The 16,727-nt window shown below is 39.6% G+C and overlaps 1 protein-coding gene across 27 annotated transcripts in view; it reads left to right on the forward strand.

Moving 5' to 3' along the window:
• UBAP2L (ubiquitin associated protein 2 like) overlaps nucleotides 1-16,727 on the forward strand; it is a 44,390-nt gene that overhangs the window by 10,113 nt on the left and 17,550 nt on the right. For 10 of the 27 annotated variants that reach the window (XM_070467377.1, XM_020887354.2, XM_070467383.1 and 7 more), the window contains exons 5-14: nucleotides 1,819-2,020; nucleotides 2,373-2,468; nucleotides 2,872-2,917; nucleotides 3,378-3,490; nucleotides 5,366-5,425; nucleotides 7,293-7,345; nucleotides 9,011-9,096; nucleotides 12,506-12,677; nucleotides 15,680-15,878; nucleotides 16,337-16,614. In XM_070467377.1, the coding sequence (XP_070323478.1) occupies nucleotides 1,819-2,020; nucleotides 2,373-2,468; nucleotides 2,872-2,917; nucleotides 3,378-3,490; nucleotides 5,366-5,425; nucleotides 7,293-7,345; nucleotides 9,011-9,096; nucleotides 12,506-12,677; nucleotides 15,680-15,878; nucleotides 16,337-16,614 (1,305 nt within the window). The remainder of the gene's footprint in view (nucleotides 1-1,818; nucleotides 2,021-2,372; nucleotides 2,469-2,871; nucleotides 2,918-3,377; nucleotides 3,491-5,365; nucleotides 5,426-7,292; nucleotides 7,346-9,010; nucleotides 9,097-12,505; nucleotides 12,678-15,679; nucleotides 15,879-16,336; nucleotides 16,615-16,727) is intronic. The other 17 variants (XM_070467393.1, XM_070467397.1, XM_070467394.1 and 14 more) reach the window with 3 other exon arrangements.

Genomic DNA, 16,727 nt, shown 5'->3' on the forward strand with positions numbered 1-16,727 from the left:
GTTCTTTGTCACTAAGGACATTCACAGTGCTGTACAGTCATTCTTGTTGTGTAGTCACCAAGTTGTGTCTGACTCTTCTGCAACCCCATGGACCATAGCCTGCCAGTCTCCTCTGTCCATGGGATTTCCCAGGCAAGAATACTGGAGTGGGTTGCCTTGACCTCCTCCCAGGTGTCTTCCTGATCCAAGGATCCAAACTGTGTCTCCTGCTTGGCAGGTGGATTCTTGACCACTGAGCCACCTGGGACACTCCTGTACAACCATTACCATTATCCATTTCCAGAACTTTTTCATTTTCCAGTTAGAAACCATATCCATAAAACAATTAACGTTTCATTCCCTACTCCCAGCTCGGGTAACATCTTGTGTTTTCGGTATCTCATATAAGGTATTGCCTATTCTTGGTACCTCATAAAAGTGGAGTCAAATATTTGTCCTTTTGTGTTTCAGTTAGCAATATATTTTTAAGGTTTATCTGTATTGTGACTTGTGTCGGAATTTCAGTTCTTTGGAAGACTGAGTAATATTCTGTTGCATGTTTATAGCACATTTTGTTTATCCACTCATCATTGGTGAACACTTCGGATTATTTAGAAATAAATTGTAGACATCAGAGTACTTTTCCTAAATTCTTCAGCATGTTTTCCTAAAAGGATACTGTTTTTATATGACAAATTATTGTTAGCCCTGAGAAAATTAATAGTAATTTCATGTTACTATTCCATATTTTTAAAGTTATTTGATAGCTGTTACTGAGCAAACAGGGCCATTATAATTTGGTATTACGTAATTTGGTATTTGGAATCCTGGTATCCAGGATGGTAAACATGATAGTCTTGGCATTTGAACTGAAACTTACTTGTACATGTTGGAACTTATTTGTACATATTTTCTGCAAACATTATAAATCAGTATATGTGTGTGTTAGTCTCTACTCTTTGACTGCTGAGCACCTGGGTTCAGTCCCTGGTCAGGGAACTGAGAACCTGCAAGCCACACAACAAGACAAAAAAAAGAACTTTTAAGTTTATAAAATTCATTTTCCTAAGGAATAAGTTTTTGCATGGCTGTTTAGCTTATTTTCCTTGCTATAAATATTTATTCCTGAACTGTTTTGAGGAAGGTTGAATTGTATTATAGCAATTTCAGATGTGTAAGGAGAACACAGTGAGTAAAACCAGACATGCTTCCTATAGTCAGCATGTCTCAGGGCCAGGGCTGTGCTTTCCTGACAGCTATTTGGTCTTCTTTTAAATAAAGGAAATTGGTGTGTGTGGAAGGGGTGGGTTAGGGAGCAGGTGTAGTTGTTTTCCTTCTAAATTCTAGGTTACTTAATTAGAGACTGTACTCAAGAGTCAAATGCTGTTCATTCACTCTGAATTCAAAGTTAACTTTTAGAAATTTTGAGTTTTCGGTTTTATTTGACATGGATAAGGCTATAAAAAATTGGAAATAACTGAATGCATAGGGAACTAGTGTTTTCAGCCCAGGAAACACACTTGAAAGGAAGGACCAGTAAATAACTGGGCCCTTTGACTAAGGGGACATCGAATGACTGAACTGGATTGAGATCTCGGTGATTCTTTTGGGAATGATTCCTGCAGTCCATTTGCTCATAAGCATCTCCTCCACAGAAAGGGCTTCGATTTTGCAGTGATAGGTGCAGAATTTGTTTTGAGGTTCTGTCTATACCCTCAACTTAAACAGAATAGAAGTATCTTAGATATGGATACTGAGAGAGAATGGTTAACAGTTGTCCCAACTGTTTCCTGGTAGCAGCCTGTACTGATTTGACATGAATGCTCTTCCCTTCTTTAGCATTCCTGGGAGATGGTCGGGAAGAAGAAGGGTGTCTCAGGACAGAAGGATGGTGGCCAAACGGAATCCAACGAGGAAGGCAAAGAAAATCGAGACCGCGACAGAGACTATAGTCGGCGACGTGGTGGGCCACCAAGACGGGGAAGAGGTGCCAGCCGTGGACGAGAGTGTATGCATGGGGCTTTAACAAAACCAGCTGTGGGTTAGTAATGTCTAGACTTGAGGGATGTCAGGGCCTTGTGAGGCTGGACCTAGTAACCATTATCTTTTTAATTTTTCTTACAATCATCTGTTCTAAGATCTTGGCATTTCTCACATAGAGTTTTTTTTAGCAACAGCCACCAGTTTAGCATGAAATAACCTTGTTAGCTGTTTGTAAAATTTTTTGACTGGGAACCATTTCCCTAGTAACCATCATGTTCTGTCCTTCCAGCTCATTTTCTCTTCTTTGTTTTTGCCTCCCCTCCCCCCAATCATGTATGCATGCCGTTTATATATATTTTTTCTATTCACTTGACTCTGGCCATTTGTAGTGTTTTGTCTTCAAATTTCAGTTCGAGGTCAGGAAAATGGATTAGATGGCACCAAGAGTGGAGGGCCTTCTGGAAGAGGCACAGAAAGAGGCAGAAGAGGTCGTGGCCGAGGCAGAGGTGATTAGTTTGTTGGGGGAACGGATGCTGGGGACATGCTACTCTTACTAGTTTAGTAGGGGTCTGCTTTATTTAAAAAAAAAAATTCAAATGGATGCTGGATACCTTAATTGTTGAAATGTAGTGCAAATTCTAGAGATTACTGTGAGGGCAGTGGGAATGAAGGTAAACATCATTTCCTCTAGTATTTATTGTTATTACTGTATTTGCTTAAGGATCCAGCAGTTCAGTCACCAAAGAAACAATCTTGTCAGTAATAAGGATTGTCCTCCTGTATTAACTGATGTGCTTCGGAGTGAGAGAAGGAATATCTAATGATGTCAACCACCTACTTTCCAAAGTTGCCTCAGTTGGTGTGGTGGTTTTATATCAACTTTTAAAATGTATCTCTCTCCCTCTTTAGGTGGCTCTGGTAGGCGCGGAGGAAGATTTTCTGCTCAAGGAATGGGGTGAGTTTCATTGATCCAATGTCAAAGTCTTCAATTTTTTTTCATAACTGTTACCATAGTAGCTTGATGTGGTTAATATTCTGGTATCCTGAGGATTAATAGGCAGCTAAGTAACCAAATGTGATCAGACAGATTGCTACACTATTTCATCAGATGTGTGTAGACATTGGGCTTATTTTAGTGAGATAAGCATTTACCACCTGGATTACTTTATCTCATAACTTCATATGAATATATATACCTGCTGTTTTTCCAAAATCTTCATGTGGATTTTATCGGTGTGCTAATGCAAGGGGAGTGATAGATATATATAAGATTATATCATGAAATTTTAGGTAAGCTGGTAAAATGAGGAAAAGTGAACAGACAAGTTTCTAATTGTCCTCCTTTTGAGTTAATTTTAACTGATGTTGCTTAGAGCTCAGAGGCTCTTAAGCTTTTTATTTATTTTTTCTCCCAGAACCTTTAACCCAGCTGATTATGCAGAGCCGGCCAATACTGATGATAACTATGGCAATAACAGCGGCAATACGTGGAACAACACTGGCCACTTTGAACCAGATGATGGGACGAGTGAGTGACTGTTTTATTCATTTTTTGTCTCTAGGAACCTAAGGAAGTAATTTTTTTGAGATTATACTAACATAAAAAAGTGGAGGTATAGCTCCTGAGTGCTGAGACAGGGAGAGAAAGGGATAACAGTTGAATTACTGTGTAGTCTGTATTTATTGTGTGCCTACAGGCACATTGTACATGCTGTTTCACCTGATCTCTCACTTATTTTATAAAACAGATATTATTTATTGTCACTTTTCAGATGACAAGATTTAGATTGCAGGAGTGATTATGAAATTTGCTAGTATTTGAACTCAGAATTTTTTGACTCTGTAAGGCCATACTCTTTCCATTATACCATCAGCTCCCAGTTGTATTTCCTAGTGTTTCTGTTTGGCTTTGCCTTTTGACAAGATATCCAGGATTAATCAAACCACTGCTTGTAGAGGTGAACAGGGCCCAGAATCAAAGCCCACTGTTAATTTGTTTTTGTGTACAGAGATAGGAATGTCTTTTCCCTTTAATTTTTGGGAAATAATCAGTATCTGGGCAAGAAGAAAATCTGGAGACTTTCAGCCTCTCATTGTTGGATAGTGTTCTGGGTATGGGTAGGGTATTATGGGATTTGCTTTTTTTTGTTAGCTGATTTTGGTGCATATCTGGGTAGCATAGATGTTTGTGGGTATGTTAGGCTTGTGGGACACATCGAGATGTATTTGGAAGTAAGATACTTTTATTACTTTAAATGAGAGCAGCCTCTGGGTTCCAAAGTATTTTCTTCTGAGGAGATCAGCTATCTCGTTCTGGCTGAGTCAGCACATGGAAAGAAAAGCCTGAGACTTTTTTTGTCTTATAAAGAGGGGATGGGTTAATAGAGGAGCATGAAATAGGCTCTCTTGACTCCTTATCCACTTAAATTTGCCTTGCCCCCCTTTCAGAGATCTGTTACCTTAATCTTGCATCGTTAGGAAGGTCTTTGGCACAAACTTCTTCTCATCTACTGCCCACAGTATGCTTTACCTCAGGTCCTGAATATTATGTGCTTTTTGTTCATCAAGCTGTCTTTTTTTTTTTTTCCATCAAGCTGTCTTAAAAGCTCATTTTGAATATGAATTTCTCAGGGGTGGAGGCAAAAGTTATTGTCAAGCCAGGTAACTTTTTGAGCTTCCTTATTGGCTATGAAATGTCCTTTTCTATTTTAACTTTGGAGGTATTAGAACTGCTCTTCATTCATCTCTTGATGGCTTTTTAGAGCATTGGTAGCAGTCTGAATAACAGAAGTTGAGGGATTTGTTTTTAGTTGTGGACAGAAAATTAGGTATGAAGTTGCAGTCCTAGGTTGGTTGGAAGAAGAGGAAAGGAAGAGGTGTGTGTGTGTGTGTGTGTGTGTGTGTGTGTACATGTGTGTGTGTGTACATGTGTGTGTGTGTGTGTGTACGTGTGTGTGTGTGTGTGTACATGTGTGTGTGTGTGTGTACACACCGTGTGGAGAAGAGCAGATCTGGGAGTGTGTGTGTGTGTGTGTGTGTGTGTGTGTGTGTGTGTGTGTGTGTACACACACACCGTGTGGAGAAGAGCAGATCTGGGAGGCCAGAATCAGAGCTGTTGATTCGTGGCCAAATGAGACTCTGCTGCTGCTGTCATCTCGTCAGTGTTTGGTCAGCTCCGTGATTCAGCCGTGGTAGTTTGATGACTTGAACTCTTCATGCATGATCTCTTTTTATATTTTCATGATAGCAAACTTCAAATTCCCTTTTTATTTTAAAAAGAGACTGAAATCTACCCTTAAAATATCCACAGGTACAGTGGGAGTTGTGTGTTGGGGGCAGTCATTCTCATTCACAAGCAAAATTTCACTGGTTGTTTTTTCTTTTCTTTTCTTTTTTGTTTCAGGACTTGATTTCATTGGGGTTGAGGGGTCAAATTATCCCCGAAAATTTGAGACTGCTCCTGGTATGATACATCCAGGCGCCTAACTGCCCCGGATATTTAATAGATTTTTATGAACTGAAATATCTGTGGATATGTCATCTTTATGTCTTCCTGCTTTTTATTTTTCTGCTTTTTCCTTTTATTCTGTGCCTGTTTTTCTTAATTAGAAAATTGCTTAATGAACACTTTAATATTTACATTGTCTGTGCTTTTTGCTGATGGAGTGGAAGCCCTAAACTGTTGTTAGAACATTTGAACGCTTTCTGCGTCTTAATGCTTCCTCAGTGTGCAGTCTTTTTTTCCTTAGCTTTAACCATATGTCCTGTATAGGAAGGTGTCAAGTAGCTGTCTACAGTCTTCCTTTCCATTCCAGATACAGTCACCAGAGTGCAGGGGAAGAAAATTCTTGCATGAGAGATAGCTTCTGAGTAGTATGTAACTTCTTAGATCACTTCTAATTCTAGGATTGTGTGTATGTGTTAACCCACATTTTGGATTCCAGTTAATGACGGTGGGATGGATGTCAGTGGGGAGGAAGAATGGTATCACCAGAGAAGGGGAGAAGAATGTTGTTTGTAGCTTGTCTAAATTGAGGTTGGACTTAAATTTGATTTGGAGAACATTGTCATTGTTAAGTGGCTTGAAATTTCTGTGGTACAGTTTTAACACTGTCCTGGGAAAGGCATTGCACTGACATATTTTTTTCTAGGAAATAGGATTTTTCATTATTAAATGTTTAGAAGGATTTCAAATGGGTTTTGTAGGTATTAGAATGTTTATTTTCAGTGACCATGAAATCTGAATGCCAGACCTTCATTCTTTGATTCTTGTAAGAAGTTTTCTCCATTTGGAGAGAATGCTGTAAGAATTATTAAAAAAGAAAAATTATTAAATATGTACTGTTATTCTAGAGAAGGAAACCAGGAGTTTTTCTTGTGTTTCCTACAGATAAGTGCCTATTTCTTAGTGTGGTTCTTTGCTTGAAGGGAAGAATTTTAGGTCTCAGAAACTCACCCCAAAAAAATGAAAAGAAACTCACCCATATTCCTTAAGAAAAGGCAGGTTCCTTTTCTGAGGGGTGGACATGTGTATATGTGAAGCAAAACAAGGGGAATGTGGAAGATAGTTTTATTATTTATGGACCTCTCCTACTGAAACTATATCTGCACTACGTTATTACCAACAGGAGAAGAATGTATAACTCCATTGTCTGTGCCATGAGCTCAGCAGATCAGATTTCATGTCTTGTATAGTTAGGATTAGTACAGTAATTACCACACGAACTTGATTTTTCAAGTTTTACCTTGTGTCTTCTGAAAATAACAGCCAGCGGGGTTTTTTAATTCAGTTCCCGTAGCAGATAGGTGTCAGTGCTCTGTTTGGATTTCAGGCCTTGCCTTCTTCATTGCCCTTCAACTGAGACCATTTGTGTTCCTCTGCCCCTGCTGCCACGTCTCTTCAGACTGCTGGCAATATTGTCTTATACTCAATAGAGTGTGCATGTTTTGGCTTGAATTATCCGCTGCCATTTCACTGAACAGACCACTGAGTCAGGCCTGAAGGGCTGTAAGAGATTGCTTGGAGTGCTGGGTCTATTGGAGTCTTGCTCTCTCTTGTATTTTGTTCCTCTCTCTTGCTGTCTCATGCTCTTTCCTATTACAGCTGTGTGACAAAAACTGAAAGTAGCTGTGAAATTTAATCTAATTAGAACCCTGGTGTTCTGAAGTATTCTAAAGTCTCTTCCTCCCTCTGAAGCCCAAGAATCCTTTCTGATTACTAAATGCTGGTTACACTTTTGGCTGCCAAAAAATTTAATGCATTAGTATTTTCTGCACATGCTTTGTACTGGCATTAAAAGTTCCTTCACCATGGTTTCCTTCATTCCCAGGTGCATGGAGGACTGCAACAGAGGAGTGGGGAACTGAAGATTGGAATGAAGATGTAAGTATTCCCATGTTATTCCTCATTAGTACCTTCTATCCCTAAGTGATGTTTTAGGGATAGAAAATGGGTATGATTCTACCCCTCAAAATTCACCCTTAAGATTCTGACCCAAAACTTTTACATCCAAAATAGTGTTCTGAGCCAGAACATTTCACATATGTTATATGAAGGAGACTGGGCATGAACAGGACTCTCTGGAACCAGACTATGGAAAGGGCAAGTGCACTTGTGTAAGTCCAATATCTGATTGTCGGATTTATCCCAGGAAGCAATGGTGGTTGGGTAGGGCACCAGAGATGGAGTCAGGCAGGTAGCTTCTGGTAGCACATGATGCTCCTTGGAGCAGTGCAGTTGTTTGGTTCACATTCAGGCTTTGGTGTACGGTCCTGTAATTGGTTTAGAGGTGGGTACATGGTGAAAGTTTGGTTGACTCTGAAACCCATTTTGTTATTGTACTCAGAGCCCAACTTGGGTGATTTTAATTGAGATGACTATGTAGGTTTGGCTGTCCTCCAGTGACTAAACTTAGAAACCTCATAGATGAGTGGCATATAAACAGCTATGTGAATTCACTGGAGTAGTACCTGAATAAAAGGATTTTGCTGATCGCTGGTCAGTCAAGCCTTTGCTGTGAATTATAATGATCATGGATGAACTTTCCTGTATTTGTATTTACTCAAGCAAGACAGAATATGGTAAGAGGAAACGGTGTGTCAAGCTGTTTTGGTTTTCGGGGCTGAGGTTTAAAATTCCAGATATATCAGCATCGGAGTGTGATTCTTTTCTATTGTAGCTCAGCTAGACTGCTTTTTGAATACTTCCTAAGATTTGGCTTGTCTGCTTAACCCTTTCAGAGAATGATATATTGGGACGAGTGAATTCCCTGTCTTTAGAGGGGAGGCTTCAATCGGAAAGTTTTTTTAAAAAACTTTTTTTTAAACTTTGGGGAATTGCTTGGTAGTCAAGTGGTTAGAACTCCGCACTTTCACTGCGGAGGGCTAGGGTTCAGTTCCTGGTTGGGGAACTCTGAGCCCCCACAAACTGGGCAGCATGGCTAAAAAAAATTAAATCAACTTTGAACAATAGGAATATTTATTCCCTCCAATTGCTTACCTGATTTTAATGTTTTATAGGAGAGAGACTAGATGGATTAAAGTCAGTTTTAAGGCAAAACACGTTAAAATTATTGCTGCAAATTTCAACACATCAGAACTTGGGCCCTTACTGCTCAACAGCCAAGAATTCTTTTTATTTCTGTCTTCATTTTGGCTGGAATCTTCCTTTCTTTGAGAGGATTAGTGGGAGATAAAGTATGGTTTGGATTAAGGTAGGAGTTGGGAGGCATAGTGGGAAAATATAAAGGGGCTTTCTCTATTTTTCTATCTAGCATATTCACCTTCTTGTAAGTAAGTTCAGGGTGCATATTATGTGACTCCACTAGGTTTTATTGGGTTCATGGATTTTGCTCTCTTTTGATAGGATCTATAGAAGATAGATAGAAGGGGCTTGAAAGTCAGTCCATTCAGGATTCCTTCGGGTAAATCGTTTTCTCTTCGAGGAATTTTTCCCTTTTTCTTAGACGTTGCACTCCCTTTACCTCTGCCAGGTTTCTGGACTATATCTAGCCTAACACTCGGAGTGACTAATTCCTCTGTTTTCCAGCTTTCTGAGACCAAGATCTTCACTGCCTCTAATGTGTCTTCAGTGCCTCTGCCTGCGGAGAATGTGACAATCACTGCTGGTCAGAGGCAAGTGTGTGGTGTGAATTATCAGTATCTTTTCTCAAAGGGATCTGCTAAGTGAGCTGTAAGGAAGGAGTGATACTGGGCCTTTATGAACGCCCATGGTGTTGATAATAATGAGAATTAAATTACATTATGGTCTTATTTAGTTTATAGGTAGGTTTTTGTAAGAGTTGATAGTAGTTAATCTACTGAATGGAAATCTATATACTATAATTTTAAAGTTAACTCTCTTCCATATAGTCCTTTATTAATACATACATCAGAAAAAAATAGATATATACATTAGCCTAGTCAGCATCCTGGATATTGATGAAAACTTAGAATAATATAAACTTACAGTAAGTTGGGTTAAGAAAAACTAAAAGTGGAAAGACATGATTTATTTCAGAATTTGCAGAACTGTTCAGTAGCTTCTTCTCTTGCTTTTTAAGTATATCTTTGCTTTAGCCAACTGAGTATGATGATCATTTTTTCCCCTAGCATCTATCTTACAAATTTTTTAGGACTTGAACATAAGTAGGGATCAATAGAGGGAGGTAACACTTGTCAGGGAATATTTTATCCCCTGAAAAACTCTTGGATTATTTCTGGACCTGTATATGATAGCTGTAGGGCTTCCCTGATAGCTCAGTTGGTAAAGAATTCGTCTGCAAAGCAGGAGACCCCGGTTCAATTCCTAGGTTGGGAAGATCCACTAGAGAATGGATAGGCTACCCCACTCTAGTATTCTTGGGCTTCCCTTGTGGCTTAGCTGGTAAAGAATCCGCCTGCAATGTGGGAGACCTGTGTTGTGTCCTTGGGTTGGTAAGATCCCCTGAAGAAGGGAAAGGCTACCCACTCCAGTATTCTGACCTGGAGAATTCCATGGACTGTATAGTCCATGGGGTCGCAAAGAGTTGGACATGACTGAGTGACTTTAACTTTCACTTTCATGATAGTTTCTGACTCAGAATCCAGCTTGAAGGCAGAGGAACCAGAGATCAAATTGCCAACATCCATTGGATTATAGAAAAATCAGGAGAGTTCAAGAAAAACATCTGGTTTATTGACTATGCCAAAGCCTTTGACTGTGTGGATCACAAAAAAACTGGAAAATTCTTAAAGAGATGGGAATACCAGACCACCTTACCTGACTCCTGAGAAATCTATATGCAGGTCAAGAAGCAACAGTTAGAACTGGACACAGAACAACAGACTGATTCCAAATTGGGAAAGGAGTACATCAAGACTGTGTACTGTCACTCTGCTTATTTAACTTGTATGCAGAATACATCATGCAAAATGCCAGGCTGGATGAGCACAAGCTGGAATCAAGATTGCTGGGAGAAATAGCAATAACCTCAGATATGCAGCTGACACCATTCTTAAGGCAGAAAGTGAAGAAGAACTAAAGAGCCTCTTGACGAAAGTGAAAAACGAGAGAGAGAAAGCTGGCTTAAAACTCGACATTCAGAAAAACTAAAATCATGGCATCTGGTCCCATCACTTCATGGCAAATAGATGAGGAAACAGGGAACCAGTGACAGACTTTATTTTCTTGGGCTCCACCATCACTTTGGATGGTGACTGCAGCCATGAAATTAAAAGAACCTGCTCCTTGAAAGAAAAGTTATGACCAACCTAGACAGCATATTAAAAAGCAGAGACATTACTTTGCCAGCAAAGGTCCGCCTAGTCAAAACTATGGTTCTGCTGGTAGTCATGTATGGATGTGAGAGTTGGACCACAAAGAGAGCTGAATGCTGAAGAATTGATGCTTTTGAACTGTGGAGAAGATGCTTTTGAACTGTTGGAGAAGACTCTTGAGAGTCCTTTGGACTGCAAGGAGATCAAACCAGTCAATCCTAAAGGAAATCAACCCTGAATATTCATTGGAAGGACTGATGTTGAAGCTGAAGCTCCAATCAATACCTTGGCCACCTGATGCAAAGAACTGACTCATTGGAAAAGACTGATGCTGGGAAAAATTGAAGGCAGGAGGAGAAGGGAATGACAGAAGATGAGATGGTTGGATGGCATCACCGACTTGATGGACATGAGTTTGAGCAAGCTCCAGGAGTTGGTGATGGACAGGGAAGCCTGTTGTGCTGCAGTCCATGGGGTTGCAAAGAGTCAGACACGACTGAGTGACTGAACTGAACTGACTCAGAATGTCCTAATAAGAAGTGTGATAAGAATAGAATGTTAAGGATGTCATTAACTGAGGTTAATTGTTGTGTTGTTTTTAATGACACCAAATATCTGTGATTTTTTCCCCACACAGGTTGTGTGTTCAGCTAAGCGTTCAGCAGTTTAATTCAGTTCTGACAGTAACTCTCCAGAGTTAGCACAGACCCAAGTTGACTGCTCAGTACTCTAGGACAGCCTTTCTGCAGAGGTGCCCAGGCTACTCACAGAGTTCTGCTCAGCTGGCTGCAAATTTGGGGGTTTTCACAGCCCCGTCTTCAGATTTAAGAATTTTCTAGGATGATTGATCGTATACAGGAAAGAGTTTTACTTGATGTTCCTGATTTATTAGTTTAACCAGTATTCAGAAACAGCCAAATGGAAGAGATGCACAGGCCAGGGTGTGGGAAGTGGAGCATGGTGCTTTTAAGCCCTCTCCGGGTGTTCTGCCCTCCTGTGGGTCATATGTGTTCATCAACCCAGAAGCTCACTGAATCTCACTGTTCAAGAGGTTTTGATCAAAGTTTCATTACATAGGCATGATTGATTAAGTCTTTGGTGATTGAATTCAATCTCTTAATTCCCCTTCCTTTCCTAGAGGTGGGTGGAGTGTAGTGGGGTTGAAAGTTTTCACTTTCTTGGTGTTTTTGGTGACCAGCCACCTTCTCAAAACTATGTGTGTGGGGATCCCCCTCCCCGAGTAACTATTATCTTAAACTGTGGTTGAAAGGGACCAATTATGAAAAATAAAAGATATACCCTCTTACTAAGGAAATTTGCCAAGCCCCTAGTATATGCTTTTATTATACCACAGGTGACTTCTGGAATTTTTTAAAAACTGGGGAAAAAATTGCCTAAATCCTTGTTCTAAAGCCACTAGAGAATGCCAGCATTCTGCTTGTGGTCTTAGATATTGGTCATGACAGGTATTCAGTATGAAAATCATGGCTAAAAGTTAGTTAATTTGGGGGCAGTTATGGAGCTGCTATATTAAAACTAACATTTGATATTTCATTAAGTTAAATTTCACTAAAATTAAAAATTTAAATAACATTAAGGATGTCAACTCCATTGGAATACATCTGGATACTCTTGTGACTCATACATCTGTTATTTTTGATGAGTTCAGCATTTTAGGGCTTTGTGTTTCTGCGAGTGACTTCCTTTTGATCTATCCTTAATCTGAGTCGGGTATTGGAGACAAGAATATTCTGTCATTATTCATCAAACTTTCTCTCTCCACTAGAATTGACCTTGCTGTTCTGTTGGGAAAGACACCATCTTCCATGGAGAATGATTCATCTAATCTGGATCCCTCTCAGGCTCCTTCTCTTGCCCAGCCTCTGGTGTTCAGTAACTCGAAGCAGAGTGCCATATCACAGCCTGCTTCAGGGAACACATTTTCTCATCACAGTATGGTAAGCAGGAAACAAGGTGTATCTTAAAGTTTTCTGCAACCCTAGCACATACTTACAAATACCATAAGTCCTTTCAGTGACACCTTAAAGGTTTGGGGCAAGGTAAAAAGCATCTTTTATCTTCCTGAGCAGACTTGAGTATAGAAATGTTGAGTTGGGTAATAGGGGATAGCTCTAGGAGAGGATTTAGTTGTGGACAGACAGAATTGTCTTATAAAAATGAATAAACATTTTATTTGTGGTCAGTTGCTCAGTGTGTCTGACTCTTTGTAACCCCATGGACCCCACCAGGCTCCTCTGTCCAGGGAATTTTCTAGATAAGAATACTGAAGTGGGTTGCCATTTCCTACTCCAGGGGATCTTCCTGACCCAGAGATCAAACCCGTATCGCCGGCATTGGCAGGTGGATTCTTTACCACTGTGTCACCTGGGAAGCTCTGACACCATTTACTGAATACTTAACGGTGCTGAAGAATATATATATTTTTTTAATGTAATTTTTTTTGGGGAAAAAATTAATTTATTTGGCCGTGCTGGGTCTTAGTTGTGGCACTTGGGATCTTAGATCTTTGTTGTGGCATGCGGGGCCTAGTTCCCTGACCAGAGGTCGAACCCAGTCCTCTCTCCCGGCCCCCCACATTAGAAATGTGGGGTCTTAGCCACTGGGCCACCAGGGAAGTCCTTATTTTGTTATTCTTAAAGAGAGAAAATCAATGACAATTTTAACACTAATACGAATTAGTAACAGTAATTAAACATTGATGAGAGGTGGTAGCACTTCCCTGTTTCTTGATAGAGCACAGTTACCATATGTATTTGTTTAAATCAAGATATTTCTGAGCTAGGCTTCTAAAAACTTGGGTCTTCCTGAATCTGCCCATATAATAACTGTTTCTCCTTTTTCTCCTTAAGTGGGGATAAGGGTGCTTGCTGTGCCTGTTTTACAGGGCTTCAGGAAGACAGATAAGATTATGAGTAAAAGTTATACAATGTGGTGGCAGTAGTGATATTAGTTGTTAACACCCTGGAGCACTTAACAACAAATGACTTGTTGATTCAGAATTATTTTAAAAAAATTCAAGGTCGTCAATTACGGGAAAGGCTAAATAAACAAAGATGATACAAGGACCAACTTTCTTATGGTCAGTAAATCCTAAAAGTACTGCTTTTTCTTTCTTTTACTTTGCTGTCTGTTTACTTTTTGGTGGTTGTCAAGAGGTAAGAGACAGTGTGTATGCATATACTTTTATTTATCTAGTAGTAAGATTATATTAATAGTAATTGCTTCAACTAGAAAATTGCCAAGTCAGCCTCTAATCCAGAAGTTTTTTCATTTTTAACCATTATCCTAAAATAATTTCCTGTGTTAATGGTAATTTGGTGGTTAATATTCTGCCATATATGAATGGTGACAGGTGAGAAAAACTGGAAGAGAAGGGAAAGGGAGAGAAGTGTTAGGACCAAAAAGAAAGAAAGAAAATGGGATAAAGATGATCAGAAAATAACTGCCAACCCCTAAGATAGATGACTTGAAAAGGGTTAAGTGCTTTGTGTCACTTTAAATTACCTTTAAAGCCTGGAATTTAAGATTTATACCCAAATCCAAATTCTCATCAAAAATTGAAATTTCAGTGTATTTCCACTTTATCCTTAACATTCTATTTAATGTGTGTCATGTGATATGTTAAACTAAACATAAATACTATTCTGTTCTTTCTTATTATCTGTATTAATTAGTGTGCTATTTAATATAGTTCTTTTCCTTTCAGGATAAATTACAGGATTAATTTCCCTTAAAATTTAATAGATGTAAGTAATATAGGAGTCCTTATTATCATAATAATATGTGAATATAAAGTAATTTTCTGTGCTTTTAATGTTTCGTGCTTGCAGAGTATTTGGTAATCATTGCTGTGTGGGATCATTTCTCCTACAATCCTGTACTTTCAACTAGGTTTTGCTGTTTCGGTTTTTATTTGTATAATCTTGAAATACAGACTGAAGTACAAAAGAAAAAGTCTTACCTTGAGTTGGACAGATTGATTTTGTATAAGTGCTGCTTAATGATGAAAATCATGATGTGGTTAAATAAGAACCTAAGAAAGACTAGATTAAATCTCCTTAGAGTTTCTTTAGAATGGTTAATTTTCTGGTCTAGGATGGTAGTTTTACTTGGTATTGGGGATCCCCCAGAAGCATCGAGAGTAAGTTTTTCTTTATTACCATGATCGTCTAGTGAAGAAGTTGGGATGGTCCCTAATTTTGCCTCTTTTCTCTCTGCTAGTTATTAGAAGCATTGAGATGAAGCTCCAATTAGTTGTTTTTGTTCTCTTTGAGCTTTTCAGTGGAAGGGGTAAAGACATTAATGACTGAAGTGAAATTTTATGTCATCTTCATGTTAGCTTAGTAAACAGTTATTAGTTGATTTAAAAATTCATGAAGGGGGGAAACCCCTTCTCCAGTCATTAAAGAAATTCCTGAGGACTCCCTTGGTGGCCCAGTGTCTGACTCCACGCTCCCAGTGCAGGGGGCCTGGTTTCAGGGAACTAGATCCCATATGCCACAACTAGAGATGCCTTGTTAGGCAACTGAGACCTGGCATGGCCAAAGAAGAAAAGGAAGTCCTGAGAAGGAGGGAGGGAAGGGTGATGGCAATGGTATCAGTTTTAATGGCTCTTAAATTTCTTTGCGTGCTTTCTATGTATCATGCACATATTAAATGCTTTTTATCTATTGTTTGTTTAATCCTCCTACACCTTTATGAGATACTACTTTTATTTTCAGATGAGGAAAATGAGGTACAGATGACTACAAGTCATTTTTCCACAATTACTTTACCAGGATTTAAGTCTAGACAGTCTCTGTCCAGGCCTTATGCTGTAATAGACTATTCCATTTAGTGACATTTCTTTATACTGACTCTTAACCCAGATGAGTGTCTTTTTGAGTAGCTGAACAAGGTTATTTGGCTGTGGATTTCTCTAATCTCTGTTGATCTACAGGTGAGCATGTTAGGGAAAGGATTTGGTGATGTCGGTGAAGCTAAAGGCGGCAGCACCACAGGCTCCCAGTTCTTGGAGCAATTCAAGACTGCTCAGGCCCTGGCTCAGTTGGCAGCTCAGCATTCTCAATCTGGAACCACCACCACCTCCTCATGGGACATGGGCTCTACCACACAGTCCCCATCGCTGGTGCAGTATGGTGAGAAAGATGGAAAGTGACTGAATTCTTTAAGCGTTGGAGGATTACTGCCAAGAGGCTGGCAGGAGTAGTTCCCACACTGATCTCCCCTTGTCAGAGAGGCTCAGTTTAGATAGCTGGGGAATAATAAATAAATATATAAGCTGAAGCTGTATATCTCTTTCATCAAATTTAACCCTGTACACATTTGCAGTCTTCTGTTGACGTGAGGATGTTTTGGATTTTTCCTAGATTTATCTTCAGTATTTGAAAACAGTGTATTGCCTTTGGAAGAGTTTATGAACTTTGCCGTTTTAGGACCTTATACTCTGAATATGGGCCATTTCTAGATTGCTTTCTTACAAAGGCAGTGTAATAGTGTTGATTTGATATAACTCAATAGTTGTCACAGAATGATAGTATTTTCTTGAGGTTAATGAGGACCTCTGGCCTCATACCTATTGGATGTCCTCATGCAGATTTGAAGAACCCAAATGATTCAGCAGTGCACAGCCCCTTTACAAAGCGCCAGGCTTTCACCCCGTCTTCAGCCATGATGGAGGTGTTCCTTCAGGAGAAGCCGCCTGCTGTGGCGACCTCCACAGCCGCGCCTCCACCCCCATCGTCTCCTCTGCCGAGCAAACCCGCCTCGGCTCCACAAATGTCTCCTGGGTCTTCAGACAACCAGTCCTCCAGCCCTCAGCCAGCTCAGCAAAAACTGAAACAGCAGAAGAAAAAAGCCTCCTTGACTTCTAAGGTATTTGAACTTTTAAGATAGATATTATTTTAGGGCAAAGGGGTGTGGGATTTGAGAATTGAGATTGTAAGGATGTAGTTTGGAAGTCTGATGTGGAGGTTTGTTATCAGTCT

The sequence above is a fragment of the Odocoileus virginianus genome, chromosome 5, assembly GCF_023699985.2.
Source record: "Odocoileus virginianus isolate 20LAN1187 ecotype Illinois chromosome 5, Ovbor_1.2, whole genome shotgun sequence".
Lineage (NCBI taxonomy): Eukaryota > Metazoa > Chordata > Mammalia > Artiodactyla > Cervidae > Odocoileus > Odocoileus virginianus.